General features: G+C 33.8%; 1 protein-coding gene across 1 annotated transcript; it reads left to right on the top strand.

Moving 5' to 3' along the window:
* The first annotated feature begins 225 nt into the window (after positions 1-225).
* Positions 226-8,334, top strand: LOC149144715 (F-box/FBD/LRR-repeat protein At1g13570-like). Its single transcript, XM_089452250.1, has 2 exons — positions 226-1,287; positions 8,323-8,334. The coding sequence occupies exons 1-2, from the start codon at positions 226-228 to the stop codon at positions 8,332-8,334; spliced, it is 1,074 nt and encodes a 357-aa protein (XP_089308376.1).
* The last annotated feature ends 13,081 nt before the right edge of the window (positions 8,335-21,415 follow it).

Genomic DNA, 21,415 nt, shown 5'->3' with positions numbered 1-21,415 from the left:
AATATCATGTGCAGACCTCGCCTTCATACATATTGAACATGTGTGAGTGATATGCCAGTCCTTTCCGAGGATTTGGAAATTAATTTGGTAAGATAACATATCAATACTTCCACCATCTTGGGAAAATCATCCTGCTGGAACATCTTTCATTTCTGCTTCCTTTTAACCTTTTCAAAGTTCAAATCCCCTTCATTCATTTTACCTCAAGGTTTGTCAATTACAGTCATGCCGGCCGCTGCAGATATACTCTCTGCTCTTCCAGACCCATTGCTTGGCCTCATCCTTTCTAAAATTCCAATCAGAGAAGCCGTCAGATGCGCCGTTCTGTCCAAGAGATGGAGATTACTCTACACTCAAATTCCCCAACTCACCCTCTCTCCCGTTATTCTTGTGCCCAATATTAACACAGATCCTGATCCACTCTCCGTTGCAAGGGTGGAGAAAATAATCTCCAACCTTCTGATGTTGCATTCCACAGATATTGAAGCTTTTCACTTGTTCAACTACATTACCAGTTATGCCTATCTGCAGTTTACTCGTGAAAGCGTATGGCAATGGGTGAGATACGCAGCATGTAGGAATGTCCAACACCTGACGCTCTGTGATTCCCCTGACGATTCTTGTGATCCCCGTGCCTCTACCCCTATAAGGGAAATCCCGCCTGCCCTTTTTTCATGCACTCGTCTCACGACTCTCAGGCTCTCCAAATACAAGCTTGCGAATCTTCCGTCCCATTTCTCGGGATTCAACCATCTCATTACTTGTTCATTCTACGGCGTGGAGTTCACAGATGAGTCTCTAGCCCGCTTTATCTCTCTTACCCCGTTCCTTGTGGATCTTAGCTTATTCCACTACATTGGCCTAAGGAAGCCTGTTATCTCGGCTCCCGACTTGACACATTTGTCTATACACGGTAGGTTGGACAGGTTGGAGATAGAGGTTTTAACGGTGAACTGTCCGAAGCTTAGAACTCTAGAGATGGAGCTCGGTAACATGCGTGGTCTGACAATAAATGGGGTGTTGTTTCACGAACTTTCATATATCGTCTATAAAATTAAAATGCAGTGTGGCAGCAATGTTGCTGAATTGTGGTTGGATTTTACTTATGCCGGGACATTGCAAGTTTCAGTAAAGAGAGCTATCGAGATAGTGGGGGATTTCAAAACATTGAAGAAGCTCGACATCAATGACCAGTGGGGAAGCCAATACCAGAGGGTTGATCTCGTGTATCTGCTCGAAAGGCTTCCTGAACTAGTACAACTAAGAGTGAGCAACATGCTTTATCTGGTGAGGCCATTTTTTTTCCTTGCACTTTTACGCTCCTGGCTAATTTTTTCCTTTTTTCCTTTTCTCAAGGAAAAAAACCTGGCTATCTTTTTCTTTCCTTTTCACAAGAAAAAAACGAGTTGTCTATAACGCGACTTTTTGAAAGCCTTTCCGGCGGATTTTTCTGGTCGAAATCAGGCAAGAATTCTTGGAATCGCAAGTTTGATAGCTAGTTTCTGCACAATGAAAGCGTCCCAATTCAGGGTGCTGAAAAATATGCAGTTAAAAAACCATTTTAACTGCAAGAAATCAAGATTTGATCTCAATTTCTTCGCCGGATTTATCACCGGAATCTTCAAAAAGTCGCATTATAGACAACTCCGAAAAAAACCGACTACCTTTAGGTTTTAATTATACATAAAAGAAAGTTACATTTTTGTCGGTTTGGTTTTCCCAAAAGTCTGAATACATCGAAAATAGTGAATTTAAGTGATCTCGTTTATTATATTGATGATTTATATGGTAATTTTATAATTGTATTAATATGAAAAAGTAAATATGGATTTACACGATGATGTATGTTATTTAATAATTTATATTATAATTTCCTAATTATAATAGATAAACATATTTGTTATTTAATAATTTGCATTGTAATTTTATAATTATCATGTGAATTATATATGTAGATGTGAAATAAACATGGATTTAGAGATACAAGTTAGTTAATATTTGAAATTCTATCCCTCGATATAGAGGAGACAATAAGATACAGATATCGATTAAAAGAAATATTAATCCACCAACATTCAATAAGGGATAATTTGTATTAGTGTAATTATGTTTTTATCATCCATAATTTTAATCTAATTATCAATAATTATTAATTGGATAATAAGTATTTAATATCCACATAATATTCTAGAATATCCTTAATATAATATACATAATATTCTAAAATACCTTTTATAATATACACATATCTAAAATAGTTAGGGTCATTTTGTCTTTTTAATTTAACTGATTGATTAAAAAAATGTAATATGACATGTATCACAAGCCATGTGGTATTAGTAAGCCATGGTATTGTAACATAGAATATTTACAAGTTAAAAATATCCAAAATTGAGTTAATTTTTAAATTCTTTCCTTCTAATTTTTTTTTTTTGGGTAATGTGAGATGTATCATGAACGAAGTTTTTTTTATGCCTATTGGCATTTATCAGCCATTTAATTTATATGGCTGCCCTAGTTATTACTTGGCCATGAATTTTTTTAATTTATAAATAGGCTTTGTAACAACATTGTTGATCAATACAGTGACTTATCAATACCACATGCTCAAAAAATCACAACCCATTTCATATGACATTTGTTTATGTGACATTTTTTTTAATTGATCAATTTAATTAAAATGGTAAAAAGGGTACAACTACTTTTGAAATCTCAACCTAAGACTGCTGCTAAAAATATTCAAGAATATTTTATTAATATTCTTAAATTATTGATAATAGAGTTTCAATAATTTAATTTAATTTAATTATCAATAATTATTGGGTGGATGACAGATATTTAACCTCTATGAAATATTCATAATAATATACGGAAATAAAAAATTGATATTTATCTCAAAATAGTTGCACTTTTTTTTCCTTTTATTAGATTGATTAATAATCTATAAAATAACATACCACGTCATATGATTTTTTTGCTCATAATTATATATTTAAATGATATATTAATAATAAATTAAATAAAATTAAAATTATATGTTATTTAGTTTAATAATTTCTTTAATTTGTAGAATGTGAAATGTGCCATGTATTATAATGTGAAATGTCCCATGTATTATATAATAATTGTTCTCAAATTTATTCTGGATCAATATCTATAAGCTTTTACCAGCATGTAATTCATATGGCTGAACTATGTATCCATGGATTAAATGTGAATTTTGTCATGTATTATATAATAAGTGTTCTCAAATTTATTCTGGATCAATATTGGATCGATATTTATAAGCTTTTACCAGCGTATAATTCATATGGCTGAACTATGTATCCATGAGTTATTGTGTTGCCATGGATTATTTTGTTGCCATCGTATGATATATATAATATCGTTGTATTGATAATGTGTTGCTTACTAACGGGAAGACCGATTTTCCCTTGTACATGGTATGTAAATTCAGGAGCTAGTACGAGATCCAACGCTAACATGTGGAATCTCTCTCCTTGGTAATCTTCGGAAAGTGAAGCTGCGTATATACCAATTTGATAAAGGGGAAATATTTATATTGGATAAGTTGCTGGAGAGCGCTCCTGCTCTTGAAATAATGGAAGTGGAATTACCATCTTTATCCAAAATAATGGAAATGGAAATACCACGTCTACCCAAAGGACAATCGGCTATTCGTAAAACTTATTATGCAAGGCAGAAAGCAAATGCCTTTTTGACAAAGCTATTGTATCTGAGTGGAAGTGCTTCCACTCGAGCAAGAATATGTGTGAGCTTTCAATATTGTGAATGAAAATATGTGACGTACAAAAACTCCATAAAGCTCGTTGCCATCCTATAGTCTATGTTTTAAGTGCTGACCGCCTTGGTTTTGCCATCGCTAAGTAGTCTACTAATTGTCTACAGCGGTAAAATATTTCTAAGTAATCTGGGTTGCACTTCACGTTAGATTTTTGGCTTACCTTTTGTTTTCCTGGGTTGTTAGTGTTTTCTCGAATAAAATCCTCAATGATTTAAAAAAAGCAATGTAACCGCCTCAGCAATACTTTTTAATGTAAATTAAAAATGTTCTTTTCATAAAGAATTTTACTAGTAATCCTTTTTTTTAAAAGCATTCTATATTTCTCAATAGCTGTTTTCCTATATTCCATGTTGTTGTAATTTATTATTTTGCACACTAGTATGATTACAAAGGAAATATTGTTATAAAGGGCAATCTGTTAATCATATTGATGGGTAATGTCTTTATTGTAAATTATATCTATATAATTTTATGTTTAAATTAAAATTTTAAAGTTAAATAACTTAATTACACATTAAAAAATAGAAATAATTCTTTTTTGTCATGAAAGTAATTGAGAAAGACATTTTTTTTTAAGGTTAACAGGGATTTTTTTTGGGTTCATAGCAATTGAAAAAGATTGTATTGATCAAAATCTATATTTGAATTAGCAAGAGAGCATAGACAATTAATAGAAGAGGTGAGAGATAAAGTATGTTAGCTAGATAGAAGATAGCTAGAATGATAAACAAAATTAATACAAGAGATAAGAGATAGAGTAGGATAAGCTCTAACATGCTCTATTTCCTTAATTTAGTTCCTTGGCATATTGATTTCATCCTCTTCCTATCAAGATTGTTCTCTCGTATCAATCAAGTTGTCCATTATGGATGATAATTATGCCATCAATTATTATGTCTCAACTTCAAATGTACCAAAACATGCTAGAGCTCCTTGAATTATGAGACAAAGATCCAAAAATTATGTAGTATGCCCATGATGGCTTTGGAAGCAATCCTTTCAAGGTGCCAAATGATAGCGGTCAACCAAAAAAACCATAGAATGCCTTGCATGCAAGACTAAATGCCAAACAAGGATTGTGGTTGGGATCAATTATAAAAGGTGCTATGAAATTTTAGTCTTTTTAACCAAAGAAATCCTAAAAAAAACAAATAAGCCAATAAGTTACCGCAAATATCATCCACTATGCACTAAGCCAATCATTGACTTAGTGCATAGTATATCATTATAGGATAATTTAAATGATATATAAAATGATTTAAATGATATATAAAATGATTTGGATTGTGGAGTATGAGAGGATGAATGACACATACATCAAATCCCTCGTCTCTAGAAGCATTGGTTTCAACATGTAAAATCATTGGTTTTTGGAGACATGAAGGATCACGTGTAATCTCCTTTTGCACGCATTGCACATTATGCCATTTATTTTTCCATGATATGCGATCTCATTTCATATGCAATGTACATTGTGCCATTCATTCTATCACTGACCATGAATGAATGGCTACCGCCTCCAGGGAATAAAGGGGTCAACCACTGCAGTGATATAATGAATTTTTGATACAGAAGTATTATCACTCACTGGAAATGAATAAAGGGGTCAACCACTACAGCGATATAATGAATTTTTGATACAGAGGGTATTATCACTCACTGGAAATGAAGGGGTTGAATGCTCTAGTAATATAAGGAATCACCAACACCCATCCATTGCAAAAAAATATTGCCTTGAACATTACAAGGAAATGCCAACACTCATCACCTACAACAAAACAACGACCAAGGAAACTACTCTGCCAATGTTAAATCTATCAAGAGCATAGATATGAAAACATAAAAGAACCAATAAACAAAAACTAGAGAACTCTGGTTCTCAATCCATGAGCTCAATTCTCATATATTCATGGGAGCAATGAATACATTATTATATAGCTAGCATATTTCTAATTGGATTATCAATTATCTAACTAAACTCTGATTTTAATTTAGTGCCTTTAATATTTTCTTGAATAATAATTTTCAATACTGACCACATCTATTATTTAATTCTTGTTAACGCTTTAGATTTCTGCTGCTTTAACATGGGGGGATAACCACTCGGTCTAGACCTTAAAGACAACTTCTTTTCTGTTTGAAGTGGTGGCTTTGACTCGGGATAATGTGACTAGTTTCACAATGTGGGTTTTAAAATGAAAATGGGTGGTTTTGAAGCGATTGCAGTAAGAATAATAATAATGACTAAATGACCTATTCTATCATTAAAATCTCTAGCTAATTTAATCTAATATAAACTCGGGTATTTTGTGTGATATGCGATTTAAAAAGATATTTGTTTGACATGTGATAATAAAGATCATTCATGCATTAAATATAGATGATAATGTGTAAATAGAATTTCTTTGACTAAATAGTTAGTCAAAAAAATGTATAAACTATATCGTATATATTAATGATCATATATGAAAATAAATACTTTCAACTAGGCATCATACAGTGGTGAAATTAACACAACAAAAAGAACGTATTTGATATATAATTCATGAAAATGAAATGTTATCACTAATTAAACAAAAACAAAACTAATCATACAAGATAAAAGTACCATATGTGTGAGGTTCTGCTCATTTGACTAATGACATAGATCAATTGCGTTCTCCAAATTAAATTATTCTCCAAGTATACAATAGCGCATCAACAAAGGAAAGTAGTCTGATATTCAAAAGAAATGACCATGTTCCATAATTTCATCAAGGCATTCACAAAATTACAGAAGTGCATTATTTGCAAATGTTTTTGATAAAATTCTGGACCCTTCTCTAAATGCATGAGAAGGGTATAAATATTATCTAACTAAAGTTCAAAAATAGATTATACAAAAATATTTGAGGAGGTTTCAAACAACTTTTCTGTTAACTAGCAACTAACTCTAAAAATAAAAGTGATTTGGTGAGGAGAGGTTATAAAGATGACTTGTTGTCTGTCAGCGTATCCTTTAGATTGCATATATCGGACATCAGTTTCACTTGACGAGGTGCCCCAAACTATGTTTTAACCTGTCTTGCAAAGATAACCTCTGTGAGAGGTGGCAACGTCCTTTGCATTGAATGGAGTGAACAATTGAGTGTCATTATTTGGCTGTGAGGTTTGACAAGGAATAGCCGATATGCCTTCCAATCAGTGTTTGATAACATTGTGATCGCTTCTCTTTGGGTTTTCACCTTTACCTTCAGTTTTTATCCAAGTCGTTCAAATCTGGCAGCGTTTTTGGATTACCTTCTTTCATCAAGTTGGTAGTGTACAAAGTGTGATTCACTGCTTTTACTACGTTCTTTGCCACTCTCGCTGCTTTTGCCACTGCTATTTTAGCCTACTTGATTCGCACATCTCAATCTGTGAATAAAATGTCCTTATGTGTCTCCTCAATCTCGGGTAGATGATCTCTTCTTCCTTTTTCAGTTTCTTTCCATTCAATGAATTCAGAGATCTTTGTATTTAAATCATTAAATTAAGTGCCCTGATCAATCGCCTTATTCGTTAATTGATCACTAGTAATTAGATAAAGAGTGACATGCGACATTTTTTGGGAAAATAAATATTGTTGTTTTGATAGAAGGGAATTTAGCTCTAATGCTTCTTTTATGAATTCATCGACAATAGGGACATCTTTATATTTTTCCATGGCTTTTTGAAATTCTTGGATTTGCGTGTTCTTTGCAGAGATGTTTGTTTCATGGCTTATTTTTAATATCTCCATATTCCGCTGCAATTGAGCTAGTTGTTCAGCGACTTGCTTGTTCACACATGCCTTCTCAATTTCAAGCTGTTGCTCGAGCTGCGCTATTTTTTCTTTGCTTTCCCTTAACAAAATAGAGACTTCCGTAGCTTTATACATGGTGGCAGTTGCATATGCCCCTGTAAACTGCGACAATCGTCAAATTTTCAGGATGGAAAGGAATATTCTTTCAAACTATGTCCATCAACTCATTCCCTGGTGGGATCTCGGGTGTCTCCACCCTCTTTTTTTCCCTCTGTTTTCTCACTACAGCATTATGCAGTGGGTTGTATAACACATTTAAAGGGGGAATTTTAGTCACCTTTAGGGATCTCGAGTGTCTCCACCTTTTTTTCCCTTTGTTTTCTCACTACAACCTTATGCAGTGGGCTGTAGAACACATCTAAAGGAGGAATTTTAGTCACCTTTAAGATAATTTCCGATGTGTGCAAAGAAACAATGATTTCTGTATGTTGCGAACTTGTCCCTTGCTCATCCATTCGCTCAAAGTCTGAAGTTTTATGAGTTTACAGAGGAGTGTGAGATTCCGTGGTTTCCTGGGCATCTATTGTCTTAGGAGTATCTTGTAGCGTTTTATTAAATTGGTCCCATTCCTGTTCCAAATTGTTGCTTTTGACTTTGGGACGGGTATCTTTAGTTAGGTCACTTATGACTTGTTTTTCCACTTGCCTTCTGTTGGATTTCGCTGTATTCTATGTATATTGTGTTTTTCGTGCAGGGAAAATTTTAAGAACCCTCTTAAATTTATATATATAATAAATGGGCGAATCCCCATGATACATAGGAAAAATGGAAGGCAATTTTATCAATAATATAATATGTATATATATTTTTTGGCGAATCTCTCACCAAATTATATTATCTTGTAAAATCATGGCGAATCTCTCATTGGATTATAAAATCTTGTAAGACCTTGGCGAGTATTTCATTGAATAATAAAGGCTTTGTAAAGGGCTAACAAAGTTCATAATGAGTATTTCTTGTAATGGTTTGAAGCCTTGCTAATCAATCCATCAAGAACCAAAACAAACATATTTCTTATATGGAATATAAAAATATTTCTCATGGAAAAGGTTTAGTGCAAGTGGTAGGGAGAAATCCTACATGTGACAATGTGTTGGAATCATAATGAGTATTCTTGGAATGACTATGAGCCTTGTTTTCTAAGCTATCCCTCGAGGACTGGAATATGTATATTACTCATATGGAATATAAATATATTTCTCATGTATTGGAATATAAATATATGAGTGAAAAGTGGGAAATGATCCATAATAAGTTCTTAGAAAATTGACACGAAGAAGATAAGTGCAAAAAATAAAAAAGGTGAAAATGGAAAAATTGAGAAGAAATACAAGGGAAAAATGGTGAAACAACAAATTAATAATCCATGGGAGGAACAATGATTAGAGATATTGAGGGAAGATGTTCCCTTAGCTTAGGGGTAACAAAGGTAGACATTACAACTCTCACTTATGCAAGTGTAGCTAAACAAACATTAAGCTCTATGTTAGTGATGAGAGGGAGGAAATCTGGGAAAGAAATGTGAGAACAAGAATTTAAATGGAACAAAGCATTGGGATTACAATCCTTGCTCGTTGAGTTTGGGTACTTCCTTTGAGCCCTATTGAAAAATTAGGAATGACCTATCTATGTATTTTGTTATATAATTAGTTTGTAAAATAGTTGCCAAGTAGCTATGTTAGAGCATGGATTTTGTGAAATGTTTTTTACTCATCCTACCTATCTATAGATGGAGATGAACAAATATGAGTATTGGAAATAGAATTCTCCCATTTTTTTGTTGTAACAAATTGTATAGGTATAGCCATGTCCATCATTAAGTATGCCCCAACTGTATCGACAATATTCCCAAACCAAAAAATTTGTTTTATGCAGTGGTGTGGCTAATTTAAGCAATTCTATTAATTTAGCAAAATAGATAACTTTGGAGGTAGATGACTGAGACTCCGCAAGAAATCCAAGAAGAAATTCCGCCTGAACTTGAAGAAATTGTTTTCGGATTTGAATGATTGTCTATTACGCCTGCACCCCGGCCACCATTTTCTATCTACCAAGTTCCTTATGAGCGTTACAAATGTTGATAATAAAGAGAAGGAAATTTACAAATGCACTGATGTAATTTATTCTCAACATATTCCTTACTCGTACTCCCAATATACGAATTTCTTTGCATATCCTCTAAAGGTTAAAATAATAGTGGTAGAGGTAGATAGAATTTTAGAAGAGCAGAGAAGAATATTAAGGCATACTGAAGAGAAAAGTATGGGGAGTTGGTTTTTATACCCTAATTTTACCATGATTCATTTATATGGTTTTGAAAAGAAGGCCTTTCAGCGACCAAAGTATGTTTCGCCCTTTTTTTTTCTTTTGAAGTTATTAGGAAAAAGATTATTGTGAATGAATTACAATTTGTCTCTAAGAAAAAAAGAGCATTATTTAGCTATCCATATGCAATTTCACCTCTAATTGCTAAAAATAAAAAAAGCTATAGATATCCTAGAAAGGGAAATGTTGTTTTTTGGATTCTTGTAGGACAATATTTGGCATTATGATCCTTTGGGAATCATCTCGAGATTAAATAAGCATACAAGGTTATCAACCTATGTTCACGAGAGCAAGCCTGAAATAGAAAGGGTGGCAAATGTTATGTTACCTATGGATGATATCATACATATAGTACCACCTGTACCTACAGAAGATGAAGTAACAACTCATGTTTCTCTGAACTGTACTAAAATACAGATGTAAGATATTAATGCAGAACTAATAACCCCTATCACTCTATCCACTGCAACGAAAAGAAAAGAAGAGATTGTGACCCCATCTGAAGTATTGTGACAAGTAAAGGCAAAAGAAGATGACATTGACACTGACATGTTTGAACAAGACGTAGAGTAGCTGGATAAGGAAATCAACCAAGATATTAATGACATAAGGCTGAGAGATTCAAGGGCACATGCCCTTGACATTAAAGACAATTTTACTGAAGGAAAATAGATAATGGCAACCGGTGCGGAGTTGGCTTTATTATCAGAACAATCTTGGTCAGTAGAGGTTCCAACACTTAAAGATGCAACTTGCTTCCAATAGTCATTTAGGGACATATTGTGAATTTTATCCAAAGGTATAAAAACCAAGCCGAGCAACAAAAACAAGTTCAATAAGCTCTAGCATTTGCGTTTGGCTAAGGACCATATGGGCACGCTACCCACAATTGCTAGAGCCATTATTTTGCATAATCCACCCCCTTGTGCAAAATTTGCATTGATCTCTACTAAACAAAACCGTAGCTTTGAAGATCCTCAAATAAATAATTTTCTAGCCTATGGAAACCTAGTAGGGGGGTGTCTCTAGTTGTAACGAGATGCTAGGAGTCCAATAGAATTGATGGTTTTCGATTTGAGCACCGGTTTGAATTTTATGGAAAGTTGGAACTAACTTCAAAGAACCATTTAGAGACATATTGTATTTTTGGTCCATCAATATAAAAACCAAAGATAGTTCTAGACTTAAAATTTATAAGGTCAGTTCAATTTTTCTCCCTAATCTAGGAGATTATTTCTCTAATATTATAATATTGTCAATATATTTTATTTTATTAATTTATACTTAAAATTTAAATATCTATTCAAATTTATTTAAGTATTTAGAAGCAAAATGTCCACCTAATATAATATAACAAGAGCCACGTGGTGACAATGTCACTGCTCATTGCCACCACATGGTTTTTGTTTATTGTGCAAAAATGACATGGGTTTACTTGTGAAAATAACATTCTTAAAAAATCTAAAAAAAAAATAGAAACACTTAAAAGAATAGATAATGTTTTTTTATTTTTATTTTTTAACATAAAAATAATATATAGTATCTATATATTAAAATTGAATATAAATTTATATTAATTTTATATTTATTATAAATATTTAAAGATTAAATTTTCTAAAAAGAATTTTGTATTTAAAAGGATTTGTAAAAAACACTTAATAATATTAGAATGATAAAAACTATTTATACATAACCATATATGTATAAGATGCAATTCATTTTAAAATAGTGTAATTTAAAGGATGTAAAGTTTCATTATAATATATTAATTTGTTTTTGAGAAGGTAGGTATAAATTTTAGATCTATGTTCTTTTTGGATTTGTCATCACAACATTGCCTTATATATTTTTTTTCAAAATTATAAGTTTGAAATAATGAAATTGTTACTTTAATATATAGATAATGTCCTTACTTATAATGTATATATAGATAGTGTCATTACTTATTTTCTATATATATGAGTGTCATTACTCCCCATCTCCATGTATTAATAATGTTTCATTTCAAACTTTGTTCTTTCATTCTCTAAATCAAGATTTAGATAATTATGCATTACATCTTGCCTTCACTAAATTTCATTCTCTATATCTATCTATCTATTCCATACTTATTTGTTTCTTTTTATCTATTCCATACTCATTTGTTAGTTTAAGAATATAATCGCATGAAACCCAAATTTTAGCAACTTAGCCATAACTAAAGACCCTTTTGTTGTTTAAGTTCGTGATATTGACCTTGAACATTTACCCATGTCATCAAAGTAGTTGCAAACATCCATTCACAATATGGTTTCACAAAACATGTTGTACAACCCTCGAGTCAAATCATCAAACCATTCAAAGATTCACGGTGAACATTTTCTAATATTAACTTTCTTGGTACCCACTGAAATGAAAATTGTAGAGGTTCTTTGAACTTAAGCTCACCAAAATGAGGAAACAAGAAATCTAGAATGGGTCGTATTTTGTTAGATTTGAATTCAGTGATTAACTTATGGAAATGGTGGGGCAACATTACTGGGAGATTCTTCTTTTACATGCCTTTAATTCAGTAATTAAGGTGTGGATTTTAAGAGTGGTTATTGCAGATGACTGTTGAAACCAATTTCCAGAAAGCTCCACATGTTAACCTAAGTACTGAATATTTGAGTGCGAAGAGCATTAAATTGAAAAGCAACATATATTGTCCTTTAGTTCTATCCATGGACAATTATGAGAATTTAGCTCCAGGGCAATACAAAGCAGCTTCTACTAAGTGGAGAATGTAAAATCCTAGACAACAAACCTGCTTGAAGAGACGAAACATCTAATGGTGGGAACCTTGATGCAGGGAAAGACCCTTATATGGCACTATTTTACCATAGCTTAGCCTTTACATTTTTTTTCTCTTTTAGGCATATTTTTTGGGTCAATTTCCTCAAAATTAGGTGGGAATTTGTGTGAATTACATATTTGAATGTGTGAATTTGAACATTTCATGGGTTTCTCAATGTGTTTAATTTATTTATATATTCAAAAAAATATTTTAAACAAATGAAATTTTTTTACTTAATTAAAAATTATATATATAGTTAAATTCATGGAAAAAATTAAAAAAAAAACATAAAACAGTTAGATTGCACCTAACTATTAATATAACTTAACTATTACAATGCTTTGTTTTCAAAGTATGGGCAGGTCAAGTGCACAGATGAGTCATAACGAAAGGAGGTTTGGGTCATAACGTAAAGAGGATTGTATATTAAGTGGGATTGCCTATTTCTATGACTCATCATTTTTTTGGTTATCTTTGCTCTTATTGAGTCTTGCATTCATACTTGTTATTATAATTTGCAGCTCTTATTGAGTCTTGCATTCATACTTGTTATTATAATTTGCAGAAGTATGGGGAACTTATAAAAGGCACAGTCTAGAACTAGGCAATCCTACCTGCCATGGAATCCTCATTTCGTTTTGATTCATCTATGCATTGAGTTGCGTAGGCTCTAAAAACAATGTAAGCAGTGAGTACAGACCTTGATGCTACAATATCTACGTTAAGTTATAAAGCCTTTAGTTAAGTGAAAAACAGGATATGGATAAAGCATAAGAATCCAAGTAGAAGCCCTTGCAAAAAAAAGGTTTCCTTTGAGACAGGTATGCCCCTTATTTACTCACAAAATTTTCTATGATAAACATATGGCTCCTGGGAAAGTATAATCATCATAAACACCTGGATTAGTTGAAGGTTTGAGAGCATGACTACAACTTTTTCAAAATTTATCTCCAAGCTTGCCTGGCTATTGCTCTAGAAAGGTCTAGAGTGAACACTAAATTTCAAAATCCTGTAATCTTTAATATGTTCAGTATATGCAGAGATCTCATTAGGACAATATACACCAATATTAGCCTGTACCCACAGGCATCCTTTACTTGAATTAATCATCTTATCCTTGTTCCAATCCACTGAGAGGAGAACTTGCAGGATGGAATAATTTATTTCAGAAAAATCCCAAACTTACAATTTTTAGAAGGGAAGTTTTCAAGTGATCAAAATGTCCCAAATAAGTTTTTAATTTTCCTTAATTATAGCAATATACAAGAGGGAATTAAAACTGGTACAATTTTTTTTTTTGATAGGTAAAAGATAGGAATTATATTAGAGAACAGTACAAGGGAATACAGAATGTACATGGCAAGAGTCTTTGGCCATAAATGATACAAAACTATTGGAAACACTCTTGCCACACATTATAACAAACCATGAAACATTTCAAGGTGATCTCCGTAGCCACATTGATTAATCTGTAAAAATGTAAAATTTAATTTACAAGTATCAACCTAGTCTCATTTGTTGATGATACTTAGCAAACCTAACTATTTGGGAAAAAAATCCATTTTATATCTTGTTCTCCAAAATTCCTTACGACAAAAGCCTCGAGAATATGGTGCTCCAGAAATTTCCTGTAGCTGAAAAGGATCTGCTACTTGATGTTGATGGATTGGTTTTGATTGTAGGATGGTCTCCAAATGCCTCTTAAATAGTGTTCAATTGTTGGTGGATCTTCTTCAAACCTGCCCTTAATTTCTTGCACTCCCAGCTCTGATCCCAAGCCTACATAAGGAATGCCCTGTTCACTATTAATCCACTTCCCTTTGTCATCACAATGTTGCCTTTAATACTGAGATTCCAAGCCAGAGGCATGCATGTCCTGCATCTTCCACTCGATTATCCAATTTTTACTAGGAAGTTACAGTAATGGAAACTGAACTGAATGAAAAATACCCACAAAAATGAAGGATCTAAATGAAGAGATGAGTTTCTCCAATTATATAAATAAAAAATTTAAAATATTAGATAAAATTGTGATTATAAATTTGTCAATTTTTAAAATTACGGATATAGAAAATGGTATTTTTTTATTACTTGGTTTTAGTCCTCCATGAGTGCTTGTATCAGAAGCAGTAAGAGTTTTTGTAAACTGAATGAACATTACTCTTACGAGGCTGAGTGTTAGTTGTCCCTAAGTCATGAGAGGGCTCATTTTTCTGCAACATCGAACCAAAGGTCAGAACATCTAAAATTTTCATCAGTAAATCTTGCACATTAGTAGGATAACATTCCAGAAACTGAAATAAGGACGTACATCTGCGTATGGAAATAAAGTGATTTGCACAAATACTTCATCTGTCTCAGGTTCTGCCTACAAAAAGAAACAATGGCAATTGAACTTTCGCCTTCCAATAGATAAAAAAGTGCAACTAGAGAAGACAATTTCATTTTGTTGGTTTTGCAGTAATCTTTTCACACAGACGCAATAACGCAAATCCTAAAATATTGTTATGGAAGGAAATAAGCTATGCAAGAACAATTTATTTACTTGAGATTGCACATCGATCACATGGCAAAGAATCTTAGAAGGTATATTATACAGTGGCATATGCTTATCAACCCCTTGGTTTGTTGATGCATCAACCTATTATGGTGTACACAATCAATAAATATGATTAGATTGTTTATATTTTGAAAGATCCATTGGCAATAGATTTTCAAAACCCTATGCAATTTGAGTTGTTGCCCTGAAACACATATCAACATTTCCATTAATTGCACCATACCTGCTCTATGTTGCCTTGAGGAAAGTGAAAAGCTCTCTCCCCAATATGAGGCAAAGTAACAAGTGGACCAGCACATGCATGCCATAGCTCTTCATAAAGAAGAGATTCACTGACATCTGCAACAAACAAGCACATGTATTAAACCTTAACTACCTTCAGCACTCTTAAATACAAGGCGTGTCTAAGTGGATCAGACAAAAGGCCTTCGCTAGAGTAGATTAGTAGGGGAGTTTCACAGTAAAGACATAAAAAGAAAGAAACCGACAACATTTAAAAAATTAACAAACAAACAGGCTCTTCGATTCTTAATGGTACAGAAAGATGGAACTGTCGTGAGTGGATTTCATATTCCCGGTAATAAACCCAAAAACAGGGCCGCAAATTTTAGTGAAATTGCCTGCTCAATTTCTAGGTCTAAATCAATGGTAAAACCCCATGAACAAAGCACTAAAAAAATAGTATAGTTCATATTTATTGTGATTCTATACCCAAATCCCATAAAGGAGGTAGTCGAACATTTGGATTATTACAAACATTCAAAATCCTCCAATCCATCATGTCTATAAATTTGGGTTTATTGAGTATGATTATGAAGAGATGATAGTAACTCACCTGGCAAGGAAGTGAAACAGTTGACTAAATGCAAATGGGATAATAAATCATTCAAGAAGTCTTAATGCCAACAGGTTGTTATGAACTTCTCACACCAGGAAACATAGTTAGAGATGGGTAATGGGTAAATGATGGTAACTCGCTGGCAAGGAAGTAAAATTTCTCAACTAAATCAAGATGGGATGACAAATCATTCAAATAGGCCTAATGCCCATGGGTTATGAACTTCTTACACCGGGAAATTCATAGTTATGACAGCCAGTCAATGGATTTTGAGTAAAATCCACACATAGGGTAGAAGAAAAATGAAAATGTCCTTAACAGGCAGAAGATTCTGCATTTCTCAAGGTAAGCCTATGAGAAAAAATGAGGAGATGGGTTCTGGATTTCCTGTACCAAGAATCCATAAATCCAACTCCAAGATGTTGGTTGACTTTATAGGGCCAGAACACCTCGTATACTAATAAAACTTCTTATCCAAATGAAACTACAACAAAGGTGAGAACAGAGTTACCAGTACCAATCCCTCCCGAAAATGCATTCTGTGTTGAATTTGTACTTTGGAAAGGCATAAGAGACTGAGGAGCTCCTGCAACCTCATTGGGTAAAGTCAAATAGTTACCTGCAGAACTATTATTAGTCAACCTGCTAGAGAAATTTCTTAAGCTATTTGCATAAGCCATGATATCTCATGGGAAGGAAATCAAGTGAAATTACATGGGCCAAGGCTACTTGGCTCCTACTGAATATTGCCGTATGGAAAAAATAAAACTAGTAGCAGTATACAGTATAGATGCATATGCCAAATGGCAGTCAAATTTTAAATCAATATTTTTAATAATCGTATCAATTTATTACAATCTCTTCCAACAAATTACAAATAGCCATGAAGCCAAGAACAATACATAAGCTTGGGAATCGAACTCACCCCAGGAACTTTACTGGTGGCCGAGTTAAATGGGTAAGATTTCCAAACTCTGTTGTTTTTATTTTGATCGCGAATTATATACTGTTACCTATGTTGGGATATAATAATAACAAGAAATCTGGAGTCCTAAATGCCTAGCTTCACCCATTTTAATAAGTATTTTGTCTGCAAAACAAGAAGATATTTTTCCCAGATTAGTAGATTAGATCGGGTAAAAAGGCTATTTATAAACTACATTTTAATATCAGCAACATAACCCTCCTTTAGATCTAAGATTCCAAAAGGAAAATCCCATCACAAACGAGCAAAACCGTGATGAAATATGTGTTCTTACATCGAGGTGTCAAATTCTCTCCAAGTTCGAACATGTAGTTGCCATTCTTTTCGTCGTTTCCACGGTGGTGAGCCAGTGCGAGAGCCCTCTTCCTCGGGCTTTATATTGGAAGACGTAGACTGACTATTGTCTGAACCAGAGGTGGATCTCTCTGTCGTACTTCTAATACCAAAATCTTTCTCAGTAAATACCACTGTTGGCTGGACCTACAGGCAAATCGGTTTCTCCATTTCCCAGAAGGATGCAAAACCCTTTAAACATATTTCAGGAAAGCTTGAATCCCAGGGTAGTGGAAACCTAGTGCTCTAAATGCTAACAAGTGGATCTAGAAAAAAACCGGTTACAGATCAAGATATTCAAAAATAGAAAACTAACCTGAAACTGTGATGGAAGGACGTCCCACGATGACATCAAATTGCGGCGCTTCTTGGGGTTTGTATGCCCTTCCATTCTTTGCTTTAGGTATGGCAGCATCAAACCGCTCACGTGAACCCTCAGGAGAAAACAAAGAATAGTTACAGACCTAGAACAAATACCCAATGCAGTGAATCAGAAGGTCCTAAAATACTAGTAATGTTGGCTCAATATCGGGGCAAACGCTGCATAAATTGAGATATTGAATGCACCGTACCGAATTGGGAATTAGATCACAGATCTCTGGTACATCATAATTACAGACCATAGGTGACAACAACCCTTTGGGCCTACACCATGAATCCATGAAAACAGGGAGCCATATACACGATGAATACGTGAAAACAAGGGGCTGCCTTACATTTGAAAACAAATTAACCTCCGCCTTCCATTTTAAAACAAATCTAATCTCCCAGGGCCACATCGACCCTCACAAACCACTCCCAAACAAGAAAAATCAAACTGTAAATCAGAAATATGGCGATTTTAATCTCCGGAACCAGGGGCAAATATCAAAATCGATGAAAGTTTGGTTAGTTTCTCCGCCCATTTTTTTATTTTGGGCTAAAATAAAAAAATTAATTATTTTTTAAATAAAATTGGGGCTAACTATATGAAAAGGGTTTTTAATAAAAAATTCGCTCTCTTAAAATTTAAAAATCCTCAAATTTCGCCTTTGGGCTATAATTTGCCCCTAAAATTTACCATGTTTTCGTGTATCACGGGCTTTCCCTGTATCCACTTGAGACATTATGCGAGAATTTGGTCATTCGCTGTTGATAGTTACACTGGGCATAGGCTTGTCATCAGCGCTTAACAAATGCAATGGGATTGTTTCGAGCCTCTAACTTCTGAATTTTTGAAAATTTTGAAAATTTTCAGGACTCAAGTTGGCTTGGGCTTCAGGACTCAAGTTGGCTTGCGCCCAATCGAATGCTTGTTCGAATGATTCAGCGGACTGTAAAATATTTTCGGAATCATTAGCCTCATGATTAAAGGGCTTAATATTTACTGCAATAATAATATTGTGTGCCATCTTGTCTAGGTCGAATTGCCTCTTTGGCATAGTATGGAACCTGAGGCTCTCTAGGCTTAATGATTCCTTGGTTGCATGGTTGAAATTTTCCAATGAAAAAGAACCACAACGAATGGGAAAGGATGGTCACAATGACTTTTTGTTATCTTTTACGGTCTTGGTTAAGCCTTTACCCATAGTTTGGTGAGCTATTTCTCTTGCTACTAGCTTGTTGGAGACATAGAAAGGGAGTACATGTGAGTTTGTTGTACTGCCAAAAACTCTGATATATGTAAACCATTTTTCAACAAAATACTTGCCTACTATGAGAAGGCGTATAGTGGTTTCTCTAGAAACCCTGGGGGCTTTCTTATTAAAAATAAATAGATGCAATAGTAAAATAACATCGTGGCATATTTTATAAAAAAAGGGGTATATAATGGGATTCCCAAATCTGTTTGTGGCTCAGATGGGGTCTTGCAAAGTTCATTTCCATCCCATGATTGGAAATTTAGTACATAAACATATGGCATCCATGATATAGGCATTGAAATAAAATGGAGGAAGGTTCTGTGTGGAGGTGGATCTCTTTTGACGATACTCGGAAATGGCAGTGGCTAGATTATCAGATAAGATAGTGGTCCAATTCGTTATATGGGAATTGACACAAACATCAATTAATAGAATCCATTCTATAGAGAACTTGGTATTATTAGGCAATCCATATAACCTACATAACATAGACGCTGCATAGTTATAGGGATTTTCCAAAGAAGCTATGGGATACATACCTATTTTATCATATTTCAATTTGTTCTCTAGGACCCTCCAGCCTTGGATCATCTTGAAGGGTTCTTCATTCTTCTATGCGAACTTGGCTAGGTATGGTTTGTTATATATATCCAGAGGGTCAAGAATATGATACATTTTCTTCAAGTCTTCAGCTTTGAATGACCCCATTAGCTCCATCTTTGAGTTCCTAAATTGCTTGTCTTCAATACTGAGATTTTCCACCACCCATCTAATCATATCAGTGTATGGGAGTATTTTCGCTCTTGCTCCTATTATGTGAAGGAAAGAGCAAGCAACATCTTTGAATTGGATCCTCGAAGGTTTTATTAAGTTAGTGGTTGCCTTTGTGACAATAAATTTAGGCCGCTCATCTTCAAGTCTGTTATATGACTTTTCATGCTGTCGCTCTTCCATCAGTACTGCAAACTGTATCAGCGAATATAGGCGACATCTCTGATATCTCAGACTCTATAATGCTCTGCTTCATCTGCTTTTGCATTACCTTTCACAATGAAATCCCTTTTGAAGCTTTACTAAAATGAAAGAGATATATCAGCGCACACAATGGGGGGAAATTAAGGCAGAGAGTTCTTTGAAATGACTTTGAATCTTGGGAAGATTTTGCATGAGAGTTCTGTGTTAACTAGCCATAACTTGAAAACATCAATTCCTCTCCTCGAGCTACTAAACATTAATTACTCTGTCAAACCACTTAATATTTTATTAAAACTCAGTAACTTCCCACGCTTCACATTTTATTTGCGGATCGCAACTTTCAAACGTTGCCATATAACATTATTCGGAGTTAATGCAAAATGCGATTGCGAAAATCACAATATCGTATTTCGCAAATTCTTAAGGGGTGACACAATGGCATGCTTTATCAATTTGCGATTTGTGAAGTGCGATCGCGTGTTATTCAAGTGTTGTGATTGGAAAATCGCAGCGAAGACCTCATCGCATATCGCATTTCGGGATTTTTGATGGAATGTTAACAATTATTACATGGAAAACTGCGAGATATGATTTTCGATAAGAGCTTTAAGCATGAGTTCTTTTTGAAGGTTTTTAAAGCAAATTTATAGAGTTAGCATTTAATTTCAAAGGCTAAAAATTTAAAAGGGTCTCCATTTATATGTCAAATATTAACTATTACTTGTATAAATGGGGGGGTTGTTACATAGTACAACAATTGACAATTCACTTAGGAGAACCAGCTATCTTTGATTGATCTTTTGAAATTTATAAAACTTTCAAAATTAGAAGATTTATAGGGATAATAATTACACGAGTCATAAACTAAACAACATTTCTCCGAAATCATAATCACTCACTCAATCTATCTATTCAACTACTTTACTCTTGTAGTGATAAAAATACAAATGTTTGCATCAGTAAATACTAAGATTTAAAGAGATATAGCAGGTGTATTCTACATATTAGTTTTTATTGTTTACTCATTTATCACAGATAGAGCTTCTACGGCTAGCAGAGGTTCATAACCTCGACAGGGTTATCTTTTAACCAACAATGATTCATTGTCCCATCCGAAGGAATTTTTCAGAATTCAAAATGATATTCATTTGCTTTTATTTCAGATTCGGACCTTGTTTTTTTCTTTTGATGTAATTTTTCTTTTCCAGTTTCTTAAAAGACATTGTCTAGGCTTGGTAACCCAATAATGACAATTCCATTCACTAGTTGTAACTAAACTGAACAACCTGGCTCTTGATGAGACCCTTTGTCCTTTGATTGATTAGATCATTGGC

The sequence above is a fragment of the Pinus tabuliformis genome, chromosome X (genome assembly GCF_031772625.1).
Source record: "Pinus tabuliformis cultivar Carrire ecotype Pingquan chromosome X, CPIR1, whole genome shotgun sequence".
Classification (NCBI taxonomy): Eukaryota; Viridiplantae; Streptophyta; class Pinopsida; order Pinales; family Pinaceae; genus Pinus; species Pinus tabuliformis.
The sequence above is the reverse complement of the archived record's forward strand: the minus strand, read 5'-3'. Positions and strand labels throughout refer to the sequence as shown.

Excerpts from the sequence above, each read along its gene's own strand:
- LOC149144715 (XM_089452250.1), top strand. The coding sequence starts at position 226 with ATGCCGGCCGCTGCAGATATACTCTCTGCTCTTCCAGACCCATTGCTT.